Source organism: Calonectris borealis, unplaced genomic scaffold (assembly GCF_964195595.1).
Source record: "Calonectris borealis unplaced genomic scaffold, bCalBor7.hap1.2 HAP1_SCAFFOLD_339, whole genome shotgun sequence".
Lineage (NCBI taxonomy): Eukaryota > Metazoa > Chordata > Aves > Procellariiformes > Procellariidae > Calonectris > Calonectris borealis.
The window spans coordinates 6,083-21,735 of NW_027441721.1; the positions used below are offsets into that span (position 1 = coordinate 6,083).

Below are 15,653 nucleotides of genomic sequence, written 5' to 3' on the forward strand. Positions count from 1 at the left end.
TCAAAGGAGCGTCTGCAGCTGTGCAAAAATAGCCAAGCCAGCTTTAACGTGGCTGGTGGAGGCACCGTTAGCAGTGTAAACCCAGCAACCGGGAGCTCACCTTCCCAGAATCGGAATAAATACTGAACCAAATAGCTTGTGCTGACTTACAGTGTGGTTGTGGTGTTATCCCTGCAGCCCCTTTGATTTCACTTGGGTGTTTCGAGATGAGCTGCACTCACAGCGGCGATGACCACGAAGACGTGCCGTCTGTTCCTGAGATTTGACCTAACGAAGACTGTGGCTACCTCTACGTGGGGTTGGCTCGCGTCCCAACCACACTCCAATGCCATAGGTAAAAACATTTTATCAGAAGAGTAAAATCAGGGTCCTCTGAGCCCTTTTTCATGTCTGAAGATGTTTTCCACAAATACTCTTTGGGTCTTCTATTTGAAAATTTGGCCCTGTACTCAATTCCTCCTTGGGACTATATGCTTGTTACTATATCAGGTGAATGTTGTCTGGAAGGAAATACAGTTATTACAAGATGATTTACTTTGGAGAAGATGACATTTTTATAGCATGAATAAAGTTTAAAGCTGGAAGACAATTTTCAGTCTGACTGTTTTGAGAAAACCACTCCCAATGACTTAAAATTTCGCATGGGATCCTCCAGTGCATGGTAACTTGTGATGTAGCTGCAACTTTTATTCAGGTGACATTTGATTTGATCTGGAAATCTCTTCATTCAGTCAGTGAACGAAGAGCCACAAAGCATCATTCTCACCAAGTACAGGGACGTGGTCTCCCCAGGCTCCTTACGCTCTTGAGCAGGTAACTGAAGAACTATCCACCGAAAATGCCCTTTCTCAGAGCCAGTTTAGAACTACTGCACCTCCCGTCTGGAAGAGGAAAGCCATTTGTACTGAGCTAGGCAGGAGCAAGGTTAGGTTCATAAAGCTAAGAAACCCCAAGCTGCTTCACTTGCAGCCCTGCATCTCCCTCAAGAATTTTAGTCTTACAATGGTTTCTGCAAGACTTTCAGGTTTCAACTCACAGAAGAAAAACATAACATCATCAAATGACATTACGAACAACCTCACGCTCTTCAAGTAAGTATAGATATTTTTGGCCATAAAAAAGCCCCATGTCATGGCACTCAAGTCCCCGCAAAATATCTTGGATTACATTACTTCAGTTTCTTAGATATACAGACTTGGATTACTTAGTTTCTTAGATATACACTTCACTGGAAAAGCTACACAAATCTGAAAAATCTTCTTGGCAGTTTCAAGTGCTTCAGATCAGACATTCCAGTCCCTGGGACCCTCCGCAGGCTGGGAACCAGTCTGCACCAGCTCCGGCGCATTCAAACCACGGCCAACGGCTGGATGTGAACATGAACAAGGCAGGCTGGGATGAGGCACAAACAGGAGAACTAGAAAAGACGGCAGGTACTAGGCATACACAAAGGTAACTGGCGCTGATAAACTTCGTAGGTGCCAGTGCCCACCTGAGCTCAGGCTGTGAGTATAAAGGATCTAGACAAAACAATCCTGAGATGGAGATCCATTTCTTCGTAAGGCTTTGAGTGCATGTGTTTTTTTAAGTGCTTTTCTTAAATTATCACAAAAGACAGGCTAGCATTCTTTAAACAGTTGTGATCCTTCATTCCAGTATAAAACACATATGCAAACATGGCTTAAGACCCATGGTCACTTAGGATATAATTTGTATTAAAAATATTTTTTATCCAAATGATAAATATTTTAAAATAAGCATTTACAAAAATAAATGGTCCATTCCCATAAGGAAGGACATATATAGCTGAAAATTCTGAATACATCTTAAGGCAACACGATTATTGATTAAGCTAGTTAATAAAATCTTTGGTATGAGAGTATAGTACATTAATATTCATGCACCGTTGTCTTCCCTTGGGAGGTATACTGTACAGACAAGCGAAGAGGCAGCTTTTCCTTAATTTCTTGATATGTCTTCCAAATACAACATACAAATATTTCTAACGTGTCTTCCTATGATAATAGGAGAAAAGCCCAAGATTCTCCTGGCTCTTCCTATGACTTTCGTATCTAAAACAGAATGAAGATGGAGGAAAAAGAGAAAGTGAACACAGTTAAGTTTCATTCTAGTTAGTAAGCAGCATCTACCAAAAATAAAAATCAATTAAAAAATGACTCCAGAGGAAAGCCCATTTCCTTCAATATTGAATACATCAACTGTCAAGACAGGATGACGATGAACCCGTGGGGATTCACCGCTGCAAGTTCAGACACACAGAGAGGAGATTACGGAGTTAGGTAAGGGGCAGCTTTACACCCGAGCACGGCACCAGACGCTGCAAGCCTGGACCACCACATCCAGGTCTGGTGGCCCTGTTACACATGGGGCATTGAGACCCTGCACAGGTACAGGAAAGAGCCTCAAAAACTGGAAAAAAGAGCCTTGGAACAAAAGACTTGGAGAGATGAGTTGGTAATTTTAGCAAAACTAAAGACGGAGAGCTGACTTGAGGCACAAGGACCTCCACAGGGAGAAAATACGAAATGTCAGCTGACACAGAAACAAGGGGCTAAGGCGCTCTGCAATCTGGTAGAGAAAGCCTTAACAAAAACGATAGGCTGGGCCGAAACCAGTTCAAACTGAGAATAAACACACACTTCTAACGCTACGCACAATTAACTGGGATCAAGGGAAGTGACGGATTCTGGTTTTTTGGTATCAGTCCCTGAATACTTTTCTGAAAATGCTTCTATTAAATGCTGGTGACTGAACCCGATGAAGGGAAGTGATGGCAGCTAAGGAAACACACAGGTTAGCCTCGAAAGTCTAATGGTTCCCTTTTAGCCTTAAACCTTGACTCCATGGACAGTCCAGCTGAGGGACTCTGATCTGGGAATGAAGGGTAACACAGCCCAGACTCCCACGTCACCTGAAATGTCTGTGAACTGGTGCTACTGTGGCCTACAGCTCTGGGAAAGAAAAGTAAAGAACAACGTCCAGCTGTAACTGCTGTGACTGGGATGTGAGGAGCAGAAGGTACTAAAGCAAAAGGGAGTTTGGATTCTGCTCCCCATCTACCGCGTGAAGACTGGCACTTCCCACAGCACCATGCGAAGACTCGAGAGAAAGTGACACCTCTGAAGCAGCTACTCCCTCCCTGGATCTCCCCCACTGCTTCGCTGAAGCTGATCCATGTGGACGCATCGACGCACTTTCTGCTAAGAGCTGCCGCTCTCGCAGGACGTTGGGTGCGCGGAAGGCAGGGCTGCGAAGAGGAGCGGGAGCTCTGCTCCGCTGGCGGCTGTGATGCAGGCGACTTTCAGCCGGCAGGGAGAGCTAACACCCAGAGCCAGCAAGAGGGGCAACGGTTGTCGCTGCTCGGGCGCAGCAAATCGAGCCAGCGTCCTCCGGCCCTGGCACTGGTCATGCTTCAACAGCTCCCAAGGGATGGGGAAGCCCAAAGGTTTGGGTCTGTCTCATGACTGCTGGGAATCATGACCCATTGCTATAGCAACAGGAGCTCACACGACTACTGTCTTTAAAAAGAACCCCGATTTGTGGCATCCTCTGTGGGCAAGCTATCCATTACTTGTATCTCGGCATGTCTGAAGCACAATTCGTATCCTAACCTCATTAATGAATGATGACACCTTGACCTGCTCTATTAAGTAAGCCATGCTAGATCAAGAGGCACGCTGCTCTCCCGTCCCGTGCTAAAGTAAGGCAACCAAGAGAAAAAACAACGGAGTAGATTACCTGAGTTACAGCAATACCAGAATAACGCAAATCCTGCAGCAACGCTAAAACAAGCAAGGAAAAACACTGGACCTAAAGAAAACGAAGAAGGAAACACATTAAGACAGAACAGTGCAGTGGAAGTTTAGCTCAGTTCATAAATCATCAATTGCTATTAATATGCATAATTAAGTGTATTCAAATGAAGCTAACACATTCTCAGTTACGTGTGTTTGTAGCTAATGTACTATGAAGCACATTTACTATACTGTAATTAATTTTTACTACAGTCGCTTTGACATCATTCACTGTTCACCTCTGTTAATCTAGCTATATCCTATGAAATTTAGGTGAAAGCTTCCTTAGATGTTTTCTCACTCTAAAACTTTGTGCAAAAACCCCTTTGAACACTACAACAAAATACAAACCAGACTACTGGGACCTCACCACACAGTGTAGCATTTTACTCTGTAAATAGCGCCCACTGGGCCAATGCCCTGCCTGTGGTAAGAGTACATCACATGAGGCTGCAGTCCCTTAGAAGCAGATTTTTAGGGCTTTGTTTTTTCCCCACAGATGTTCCACAAATTCCACTTTCATGACAAGAGCAAATATTCTTGTTCCTCTTTACAATTCTGCTGGAAGCGGAAATGCAGAGCCACACGCACACCTAAAACAGATCTCCCACTGGACGCATTTCCTTCATGTGCCTGCCTGGAATTACATGCAGTTTAACGCTGATGTTCAGTATTGATGTTCAATAAAACCCTTCTAATTCGTACTTATCCACAGACAAAACCTCATAAAGATTTATATCTGCTTCTTTATTATCTAATATTCTATTTGTATTTACTACTTCACTATGAATATAGCTACAATTAAACTGCACCTGTCAATTTAAGGACAAATGTACTGCAGCCTGACAAATTAGGGGAGCCGATCACGTGGAGAAGGACACTGGAGAAACAGCAAAGGAGCAAGGACTTGGTTGCTCCTTCGGATGCAATCTCCCAGCGAGGGCGGCTAGCAGCCGGACAATCTCCAGTCTGAGGCCAGCTCTTTCATCAGCATGCGTAAGAACAGAAATGATTTAATTTTCTTATTTCCAAGCACCTTCTCTGTTCTTCCTGTACTGTTATGCTGCGCTCAGCAATAGCGATGTGAAAAATCTGAATAGCAATTTGGTTCAATATGCAAAGTAACAACAACACAGGCAAAAATACACACTGAGTTAAACTGTGTTTCTGTCCCTCATTTCAGTCTTCTCTCAGGGGAAAACTGGCAAAAAGGCATAGTTTATAGAAGGTGATTTTATTCTCTCATAATTGTATCCAAATTTCTAAATAAAATCAGTTAAACTTAAATGATAAAATAGCTCATTATAAATTTCGAAAATTCTTCAGCTTTCTTTCAGATCTCCAACTCCTTTTCAAAATATCTTTCAGTGAATAAAACATTTGCCTCTGGAATCTGGGCATTGAACAGAGGAAGGGGAAAAAATTAACATGTTTTCCTAAGGAAAATATATTTAAGTTCACCCTTGCTCATCTTCCTTTCTGTCTTTGTTTTCAAATGATTTGTACTTAAATTGAAAGCTTAAAAAAAATGAAAAAATTTGAAAGTTATATAAAAAAATTATTGATGGCCTTATGCAAAATGACAGCAGCAGCAACTGAATAGATCTTACTATTCAAGCATTGAAGAAATCATAGGAAATGAAAAGTTTCGCTAAAACAGTGTAAGTAAAAATACCATTGTAAATATTGATTAAACTACAGTCTCTTGAATTTCCTGGCACTGGTTTCCTCAACAGCGGCTCACTACGATTTCCTCCATTAATTCCACTTAACTTGTGACAGTAAAGACATCATAAAACAAACTATTTGTTACATGAAATGCAAATTACATGATAAAATAAATTGCATCATAATCTGAAAAGCCATTCCATCCGGTGACACTGTATGCATTTATTTACCCCTGTCATTTAGCATATATTTCTCCTTGTCAGTGTCTATCTCTGTGGAATCTAGAAATAAAAGCAACACATGAAAAGTTAGTACTCAGCTCAAGCAAACAAGCGAACATAATCAGCACACGCAAAACTGTGCAAAACAACACATTTCAGAAAAATATCCAATTTTGACATAAAATATTAACCCCTCCAAATCATCGCTATAGTTAAATCTGGATATATGCTGATCAAAAGATATAGGCACATAGTCATTTGAATGCAACTATAAATAGCTGCAGCAACACCTCTGATCTGGTTAAGCACTAACCACGTAAGTAACATTACACTTGTTTCCCAAGTGAGGAAAGCAGGAGCTAATCCTTCCATAATGCCAGAAATTTTCATTGTAATAAATACAAATTATTTGTTAATATATGTGCTAATCTGAAAACACCCCTATAATTTAATGCATCACCATTCTTTCTGTTCTTGAGTAAATCTCTGGGCATTAATGTATCTGGCAGATGAAGCACTTGGAACAAACTGCTTGGCGCAGATTATTTCTCTAAATTCTGGTCTCAGCTTCTTTGAAAGTCTGTAGGTACTACGTGCTAACATTTGGTGCAAATAATTTTTGCCTCTATCCTTCTGCTAATTCTAGCAGAAGAGGAGGTTGACCTTAAGACAAGGTGTTCAGTAGTTAGCAGCAATAAAGCAGTTTCTGCTTTGGGCAGAAAGACCTGCAGCTCTTTTAGAGGTGCCTTTGCCATATAGATGTGGAGATAACATTGTCTGTAGAACGTGTATGCAAGACCAAAGAACACCGCTGTCACCATAAACGGCAGAGGAATGACTTTCCTTTAATGCATCATGAATCTGCAAAACAACTTTTTTAGCCAAGAGGGTTAAAAACAAAAACAAAAAAAAAAAAAAAGAAAAAAAGTGAGAGCTCCAAATTCGGCTGTCAATAGGGAAGAATTTGAGACTGGTTTCAACTGATTTCCTTCTTCTATGTGACAATCTGGAGCTAGGTGAGGTGCCTTGGAAAACCGCCCCGCACAGCAAGTCAGCAAAGGGGACCTGCAGTCAGCCAGTATCAGATGGTGAACATCCGTCTCCCATGCTAAATCCATCCCTCCGTGGGGTGACAGGGCACGGCATCCAAGCAGAACAGAAACATCTGAAGCACTCTGCTGCAAAGCTTGAGAGTCACTGAAGCAGAAAGGATTGCTGCAAAGCCTCCGCGGCGCACTCCGTACCAATGGCAACCTTGCATCGCTGCCCGTTTTGAGGCATGTCCTCCCCATGTACTCTAGCTAAGAAATCCTCACACTTCACAGGAGAGCACAGCCAAATCTCTGCACTTCTGTCAGGCTATCACTGTGTGGGGCTGATCTGTTCCTTTATCCTTCCAGTCTATGTCAGCCTTGAGAGAAATAAAAACATTTTCTGAGTCACTTGGAAGATCCTGTTTGGCTTCAATAGCTCTGAAGTTGCCCACGCCATGTGCCTTACCCACCCTCTAGTGGGAATTCTGAGACATTACTCAACATTTCACTTGCAATATTACACTTGAGGCAAAGAAACTTTGTTCTATGACAAATTCCAAAGTTGTTTTAAAAATGAAAAAGAAATCTTTGAAAGGATTTCCTCTGTAAAAAACATTTTTCGTATGTACAGCTGCATGTAATCTATTACAGAACTCTGTCCTGGCCATAGTTCATCACAGTCCTCACCAATAATTTCTCCAGGTGTTTATAATGCTGCTTGTTTCAGGTCAAGCAGCATTTAGAACAAAGTCCCCATGTTAGGGATTCCCTTTTTTCCTCACATTTACAAATTCTACTGTCAATTCTGTAAATGCTCTGTGCTAAATTTGATAAATTTAACAACTACTGCTGTGAGTAACATTTGAGTAACATAAAAATTGTACGTTAGAGGTCCGAAGGATAATGCCTTTAATATTCAAAATGTTCAAGTTCCCTTAAATGAGAAATAACACCTCATATTGAAAAGGGAGCTTTTCCTGAAGAATAAGAATAAAATTGTTCGCGGTTTTAGCTTAAAATGCTGCACAGATGTTTATCGACCATTCAATCCAGAATGCAGACATTTGTTTTAGTCACAGAACTCATAAGAAGCAGTAAACATATTAACACAATTATCTCGTTATTTCCTTCTCAAGTCAATATAATCTCACGATGTAGTAGTATTTTAACTCAGTTATTTAAATTATTCTCATCATTCTGAGGATGGTAACATAAGAGACCGTACCAAGATACAGAGAACTTAGTGACTTATGATGGTTACTGGAGTCCCTTTGCATAATGCAACAGCAGCAGAACAGTTTTGGGGCACCACAAAGATCTATTTTTTCCGTGAAGCACTTCTAGCACATGTACTTGCTATGCGCAGTCTGAACATGAGAAGCCCTAACCCTGCCTACTCATGTAGCTACCCGAGTAAAAGCTCTCAGAAGTAACCACGTCAATCAGGTGCAAGGACGAGCACGTTTGTGCTCCAGCGAGAAGTGAAAACATCACACAGACACCCTACGCAAGTTTCCTTTCAGCTGGTTTGTCCAGGCGTGGCAACAGCACGAGTCCATCTTCGCAATACCTGCACCACTTCCAATGCGAGTTTTACGGGTACGGATGAACTTGGTCACAGCTACGCTATTTCTAGTGCCCAGCTGAACTCAGACCGCCGATACGGGACGTAGTCGGGCCGTGGCTACTGTGTACGCGTGTTAAGACACATTTTCAGAAACGGCTTGTAGAAGGTAAGCGTTATTGAACATTAACAGAGCTTAAACTCTTAAACCATCAATACACTCTTGAAATTTTATTCTTAGTGACTACACTAAGACTTCTTAAGTTGCTCTTAATTAATAAAGGCTGTCTGCTGCCTTCTAGTCAGCCTGGCAGAAAAACCTGTTGCTCTTGAGCTCTACCCAAGTAAAAACAATTGATCCAAGATTATTTGATTTAAGAGCCTTTTCCCTCAAAGGGCATGACTTCTGCAAGGTGAATATCAGATCAAAAGCACTGCCTTAAAGCTGCTGCGCGCTGAATCAATAGAGATTCATGCTCATCCGAGATTCTGAGGCAGGGATGGTCCCAGACTTTCCCAGTTCAAGAGGGTTCGGGTATGGGATATGGAGAGCTGGGGTAACTTTGCAGCCTCCCTGTGCAGGCAGGAAAACTGTGAAGTCTTCCACTGGTACGTATTTGTGCTGGGTAGATACAAAGCTTTTCCTTCAAAATGAAAGGCAAAACAAAGCTAGACAATGCAGTATCTTCAAAGGTAATTACAATTTTACATGCTGTTTTCACTCCAGAAATAAAGAGGTCTAACTGTTTTTTTTAAACCTATGGACTTTTGGTGTAACGGTTTGAATCTCCCTGGAGTTTTGACTCACATGTTTAAAATTTCCCTGGGCACCTAACTGTGGAGTTTCTTACAACTAGAAATCAATTGACCAGTGAAGCGTTAATGCTGTTAGATACTTTATAAGGATTTCTTAAACTGCGGTCCCTTTGCAGCTTCATTAACTTAAACGTGGGAGCTTTCCCTCAAGCTCCTCAAGTTATTTCAGTGTGCAGGATGCCTGAACGTATTTCCCATCCATTTGGAACATTGTTCTTTTCTCCAGTTCGTTAGGCAGGGAAAAAAAAAAAGAAACACCAACACATAGCAAGCATTATCGCAGGTTGGCAAGTCAGGCTTGATACTTTTCCTTACAGAAATGAGCTCCTTTGCAGTATAGAATCGAATCTGTTTGAGCCTCAGTCCTTCTGAAGCACATACACGTATATTTGGGGGGCAGCTTTATGGACATCAGTCAGGCCTGCCAGCTGCACAAAACAAGTCCTAAGTGATTAATATCACAGTTCATCATTGCAAGGGCCTATGAACGTTTGCTTCATGTTAAACTAGACACAACCAGGAGATTTATGGATTGAGGGAAAACCAAGCTTCTGGGCCACCAGAGTTTTGAGCTTAACAAATTTGAGGTTTGTAATGTTCTTACGTGCCACAAGTCAGAATGAACACAAAGGAAATAAACAACCTATTAAGAAGCAATGGTTATGAAAAGAGAAATTGTACTTCATACAAGTTATATCGCTGTCTTACATGCACTTAAACTGTCTTAACGACATATTTCATATGTCAAAACAATCATAGAGTTTTAGACTGCCCACACTAGTCCACGAATAACAAGAACTATGCAGCTAAATCCCTTTATGGCTTTTGGAAAATTCCAGTCAGAAGGAATTAATGTATACTCCAAAAGTTATTGAAATAACCTAAACAGGTTATTTAAATAAGCTAAACCTCATCTGAATGAGGTTTTATAATACAGTGATGAGGAAATCCACAACTCAATCAACTTACAAATCAACTTACTCAAGATTTTCCTGCTTGGCAGGTCATTATACAGCTGTTCAGCATTGATCTGTAGAGCCCTGTAAAACTCTTGACAGTGTCTGTCTCCTTTCTTTTGAAGGTGCTTTATCAGATCCGAAAGTCTGGTATGGAGTGATGCCCTTGGATTCCTGAACTGTAAGAGAAAAGCACTCATCAGAAGAGAGATTACAACAGCTGGAGATCAATTTTACATCACTTTACCGTATGTGAAGATATGGAGCTTGTTTTATATTTGCTAAAAGAATGGGCCAAAACAATGAGGGGAACCTAAAAAGGACATGCATTGCACAGCAGTCTTCAAGACACTGAGCTCCATCTGGTCAGCACTGCTTGATGGAGAGCATATTGCCTCTGCCTTCCCTCATTCTTTTTTCTGTCCTGATAAAGTGACAGCTACTCTGCGTTTGATGTTTTCTCTGCATTCAAGCTAACATGGTACTTGCTATTCTACAATTTGATTCTGACGGCTATTGATAGAAAATACCAACAAATCTTATAGTAAAGTTTCATGTTTTCAAGTTTTACCTTAGTTGCCTAGTAATGATCACGCATTATACTGCTTATATTAGTCCCAATATTGGAGTGTTCATCATCCCAAGATTACATGTTTCATTGTTACCAGCACAATTAACCGCTGGGTACCCAGTGCAACATGTACAAATTCTCATCACTCAGGCAACATGGCAAGCAGTTGCAGAAGAAAGTACTTTTTTTCTGTAGTCCAAAATGTGATGAATATTAGGAGACCTTACGAAGAGAATGAAAACGCGTACCTAGCCTTACACACATCAAACTGATTTCAGCTTATTTGGAAAATGTCCAAAGCCATTCTCAGCAAAGCATTGTATTTCAGATCAGTACAGCAGATAACATTTGCAGTACACTTAGTTAAGATCAATTCCTGCTCTAGGGGGACAGGAATACAACATACCTTATACAACACTCCTTATTCTGACAAAATTCCCATACGGTCTACCAGATACCGCTGAGATGGTAAGCTTCCTAAACACTCAATACAGTTGACAGCAACTTGCCTGGACCTATGAGAAAGCAGTTCATTTCTGTCTGCTAAGTGCAGAAATTATGTTTCACAGATTCGTTATGCATTTACTTTGAAGCTCTTGAGGGAATGAGATGATCTTTAATTGTGCATGTCACATAACCGAGTGGCTAGACTGGCTCAGCTGATGATCTAGCACTGATCTACACCACCAAAACACTATTCCTTCCCATGGAGTTTGATTATGACAGAATTAGAGCTATTTTTCCTAATGTTAAAATATTGATATGGCAAAACCCCGAGCCTTGTGCAGACAATGAAGTCAGCCGAGGGCAAGCACAAACTGTTCTAAGTAGGATCTGGGAAGCTTTTAATTGACTTTAACTTTCACTCCACACAAGTTTAAAAGATCTTTCTCCCTAAAAACAGGTACCCATTTTTGAAAGCTTCATGCCAGGGAGGGCGGCCTTCCTCCATACATAGCAGCACCTCTGGAAGATGTTACTAACTCCACTCACTTCCCACAGCTCCCACACTTATAGGTGGGACTAACGCCCCCCTCCTCTACCAATACTCAGAGTTATTAATCACATTAATCAGCAACTAACACCGATTAAGCTACTGTAGACGATTTTGTGGACACAGGCGGATGCAGCACAGATCACCTGACACGACACTCCACACTGACTCGCCTGAGGAGGCAGGCGTGCAGGGCGTTTGGTCACACGATGGGTGCGATCCTGCCCACGGAGTGGTTTTAAGACAGTGTGCTTCTGCACGCACGGCGCCAGACGTCGCGGCAGGGACCGTGGCATTAAGCGGCTGCTGAAGAGAGTGCCCCCTCCCATAACCACTTGGCACAGGGAACGTGCCAGCCCTGTGACTTCTCCTCTGATACGAGAGCCCAGATACAACTGGTCAGCACGTAAGAGGCGAGGAAGACTGGCTGCGTGTGGCACCAAGAGCCAAGTCGGGAAGAGGGCAGCTGAGCTACTGACCCGCAAAAACAATGCGACATTCAGAGATACAGCAAAATTTATCAAATTACCTTTTCTGCTTCTGCATTGGTAAGAATTTGCGGGTAGACTCTGTTAAGCTGAAGAATAATTTTATCAACCACTTGCTCGTTCAGTCGGCTATTGCTTGTAAGAAAATACATGTCGTGTTGCAGCCGATGACAATACGACTGATCTAGAGATAAAAACATACAAAGAACAAACCACAGCAGTTAATCAGCAAGCCATTTTTAAATTCTGTAAATTTCATTTTCCTAACACTGGTTAAATAGCTAAAATGAAATTAGCACCACCACGTAATTGGAGAAAGTTGAACTATCTATTAGGGAAACACAACATAGCCACGTGCTTTCAAAGACCCATCCACTTAAAATTACACACGTCTGAACTCCTGGCTGGTCACTCGTGCTGCCTCTCTCTTTCCAAAGGGAGAAGGTTCTAAATTATTTAGATGTCAAGCACTGACGGATATTTAATCAAATACAGTCCTAAAGCTGTTAAATCACTGAAGATAAATTTTGTGTCATTTATGAAGTCAGATTATGGAGTTTAAAACTAATGTGTTTTATAAATTTTTTGATGTAAATATGTATTTCAGAGAGAGAGGTTCTCGCTGATGTAGAACAGTAAAAGGACATAAATTTGGCTTCCAATCATGTACATTACTGATACTGGTACACAGCACAGGGCTGGTCTTTGCCTGCCGCTTAGCACCCGAGGGCTGCAGCACAGCCTGGCATGGGGTGGGCGGGATGCAGAGAAGGGGCCAGGCAGAGCAGGGGGCTGACTGAGCTGGAGTGATCTGGCCCTAACATCACCCAACCCTCCAAGAGCTTATTGCTGCCTTTTGTCTAACGAGAGACTTCAGCAACTTGCCCAGCGGAAACTGCCCAGACTGAAACAGAACTGGAACATCAGGAGCAGCATCTCTGCCAAAGAGCCGTGAAGTTTTTAGGGAAGGACTTCTATCTTCGCTTCAGACGGGAGTGGGGAGAAAGGGCAGTCAAAAAGCAGTACACTTTTACCATGAAGTACACTTGAATACCCTTACAAATAAAACACATCTTTTTCTATTTACCAAAACCTCAGCAAATACACAAATCCAGACTTGCTGTTAATTTAGGCACCATTTCCAATTTGACAGCAATGGATTTTGCAGGAGCATAGCTTTCCCTATAGCTGCTTGTCTATAGTCCCTAGATTAAGATACAGGCACAGACTGGTTCCACGGGTTACTGTGCCCTTATCAGATTTAGAAAGAGAATGTCTATGACCGTGTCTGAAATAAGTGTTAAAATGTCAGCACAGCACTTTATAACCAAGCAGCACAGAAAACAAAAACACAACACTGCCACCCCCACCACACCCCCAGCACATTCCCCATTTAAACCAAATGCATAGGTTTTATGATATTTTGGCTACCAGAAAATATATAACCCTCAGCCCTTTCTGCCCCCCAATTTAGAGAAGATAAACAAAAAAATGAAGGAAAAGAGCCAGAAAACTTTGGCACGATGCACTACACCTCTGCACAGCCCTTGCCCTTTCTATACCATGTCCTTTTTTTGATTCTGTGTAGCACTAACAGCATTTACAGGAAAGGCTTCAGGAAAACCTCCAGTGCAACCATCACGCACTAATAACTTCTCCAGTGCCAGTGTCACTCCTATTCAAACAAGAACACACAGCTATTGATACTGCATAGAGAGCTGCAATTCTACAGGCATTGTGGAATTCTTCCATGTGTTTCTAATGCCTCGGTTTTCAAAGGCTCACTCTCAAGGCAGCTTTTTAGTGTACTGTCGGAAACGTACTGCCCTGACATACTCGCTGTGCAACTCCCTTTTGTTGCAAGAAGTTCCATGTTATCTGATTCACGGCTGAGACCAAACTTCTCTTCAGATCAACTCATTGGCATGCACAAAAGGCTGAGGCAAGGACCAGGAGACTGTGAAGTTCTGTCTGTTCATGCAAATACTTTTTGGGGAATGAAGTGCCATAGTGCAGCTTCCTCCTCCTTTTTCTGCTTCAGCTACGTGATTTGTAGTGACTCTCAGTGTCAGCAACAACTCTGTACCTTCTGCAAACTTACAAAAAACATACATTAAACTAGAGTCTTACATCTAGCAGAGCAATTAAACTTCAAATAGCACTGTGATATTCAAACAACGAACCACAGCAAGCGCTAAACACGGCAAGGATCCGGCACAATGAGTATATAAAGTAAAATAAAAGCAGGCTCAAAGCGTCATCTCCTTCCCTGCTTCTTGCTCTCTTGCTGCTTTCTCATTACCGATCCCCGCACAGGCAGCACGCAGAAGTATATTAGCAGCAATTACACCAGAGAAGTTAACTGTGACCAATTGAAGATCGCGTTTAAGTCAAGATCATTTTCTGCGCAGACAGGAGCACTTCATGTCCTCGCGGCACTTTTCATTTACACACACTCATTAAACCATCACCAGTATTACCAAGGGCTTTTTGCTGCCATCTGAAACCTGCGCGCTGGTGCACCTTATTACAGGGCATAAGCCCTCTGAGGTGTCAGGGGTGGCTATATGTTCTTCCCATCTAAGCCAAAAGGCAGGAGAAGAGAAGGAGATGATGCTCTTGGCCCCTCTGGCTACTGCTAAACTCTGCCTGCCAAGGACAGGTCTTACGCCTGGCTCAGGCATCTGCAAGATGCTTCTCCCATCCTATGGGATGCTTGATTTTTAAGAAGCACTCTGCTCCCTCCCCATTCCCACAGAGACGTTTCACCTGCCTGCACCTTCACCTCCTCCAAATTACTTCAGTTGAGTATTTAGGATGGGGTGCAAGGTTTAAAATTTCTTGAAGAGTGGTTATCAAGCTCAACACTAGCTCAATAAAAGCAGAGCAGAAGTAACTTCCAGTATCTCACCTCTCTCTTCCGAAATCTTTCCTCTCTCCTCTAACTCTGAGAAATCTCTGCCCAAACCACACAAGGAACTGCCTTCAGGCTTCTGGTAGAACAGAGAAGTGAAACTTCCCACCACCACCACCCACCAGTGCAGAATTGTGCTCCAGCCACTAAATTTAAAGAAAACAAACAAGAAAAGCCCCACCAATCCTAGTGGCTGGAACGTGGCACCCTGCTTGGGAGCGATAAGGATATCTGGAAAGCACACGTGTGCATTTGAAGCCACCACGCAATGCTCCTGGGCCCAGTTTGCCCCAGGAGCTCCAGCAGCTTTGTTACGGCATGGACTTGCTCCCATGCACTGCCAGTCATGGCCCACGTTAGTGGGTGTACAAACATGACCGTGCTATGAAGTTTTATGATCACTGCTCACGAGCAGCAGCTTTTTAATACTGAACATGCCCATTTTAAAACAAGAGAAACCCCAAACCAGGCAACTTCACAACTGCAACAAGGCTACTGATGTGCTGTCAGCTCTTGAGAATTTAGGGAGCGGTTGTTTGGGATATTTTGCATATCCACCTTTTATCTCACTGCCTCAAAGAGATGAGAGTTATTGCAAGGAAAATTTAAAAT

The 15,653-nt window shown here is 42.3% G+C and overlaps 1 protein-coding gene across 9 annotated transcripts; it reads right to left on the minus strand.

The window, feature by feature from the left end:
- Window positions 1–1,577: 1,577 nt before the first annotated feature.
- On the minus strand, window positions 1,578–15,390 carry LOC142077619 (caspase recruitment domain-containing protein 19-like). Of its 9 annotated transcripts, XM_075139553.1 has the most exons (8): window positions 15,039–15,147; window positions 13,964–14,223; window positions 13,690–13,802; window positions 12,169–12,311; window positions 10,100–10,253; window positions 5,714–5,764; window positions 3,760–3,831; window positions 1,578–2,072 (listed from the first exon to the last, which is right to left on the minus strand). In XM_075139553.1, the coding sequence occupies exons 4-8, from the start codon at window positions 12,277–12,279 to the stop codon at window positions 1,960–1,962; spliced, it is 501 nt and encodes a 166-aa protein (XP_074995654.1). In that variant the 5' UTR covers window positions 12,280–12,311; window positions 13,690–13,802; window positions 13,964–14,223; window positions 15,039–15,147; the 3' UTR covers window positions 1,578–1,959. The 9 variants fall into 9 exon arrangements, with proteins under 9 accessions (XP_074995654.1, XP_074995652.1, XP_074995653.1 ...); XM_075139551.1 differs by lacking the exon at window positions 13,690–13,802; XM_075139552.1 differs by lacking the exon at window positions 13,690–13,802 and having other exon boundaries at window positions 13,964–14,216; window positions 15,039–15,129.
- Between the last annotated feature and the right edge of the window lie 263 nt (window positions 15,391–15,653).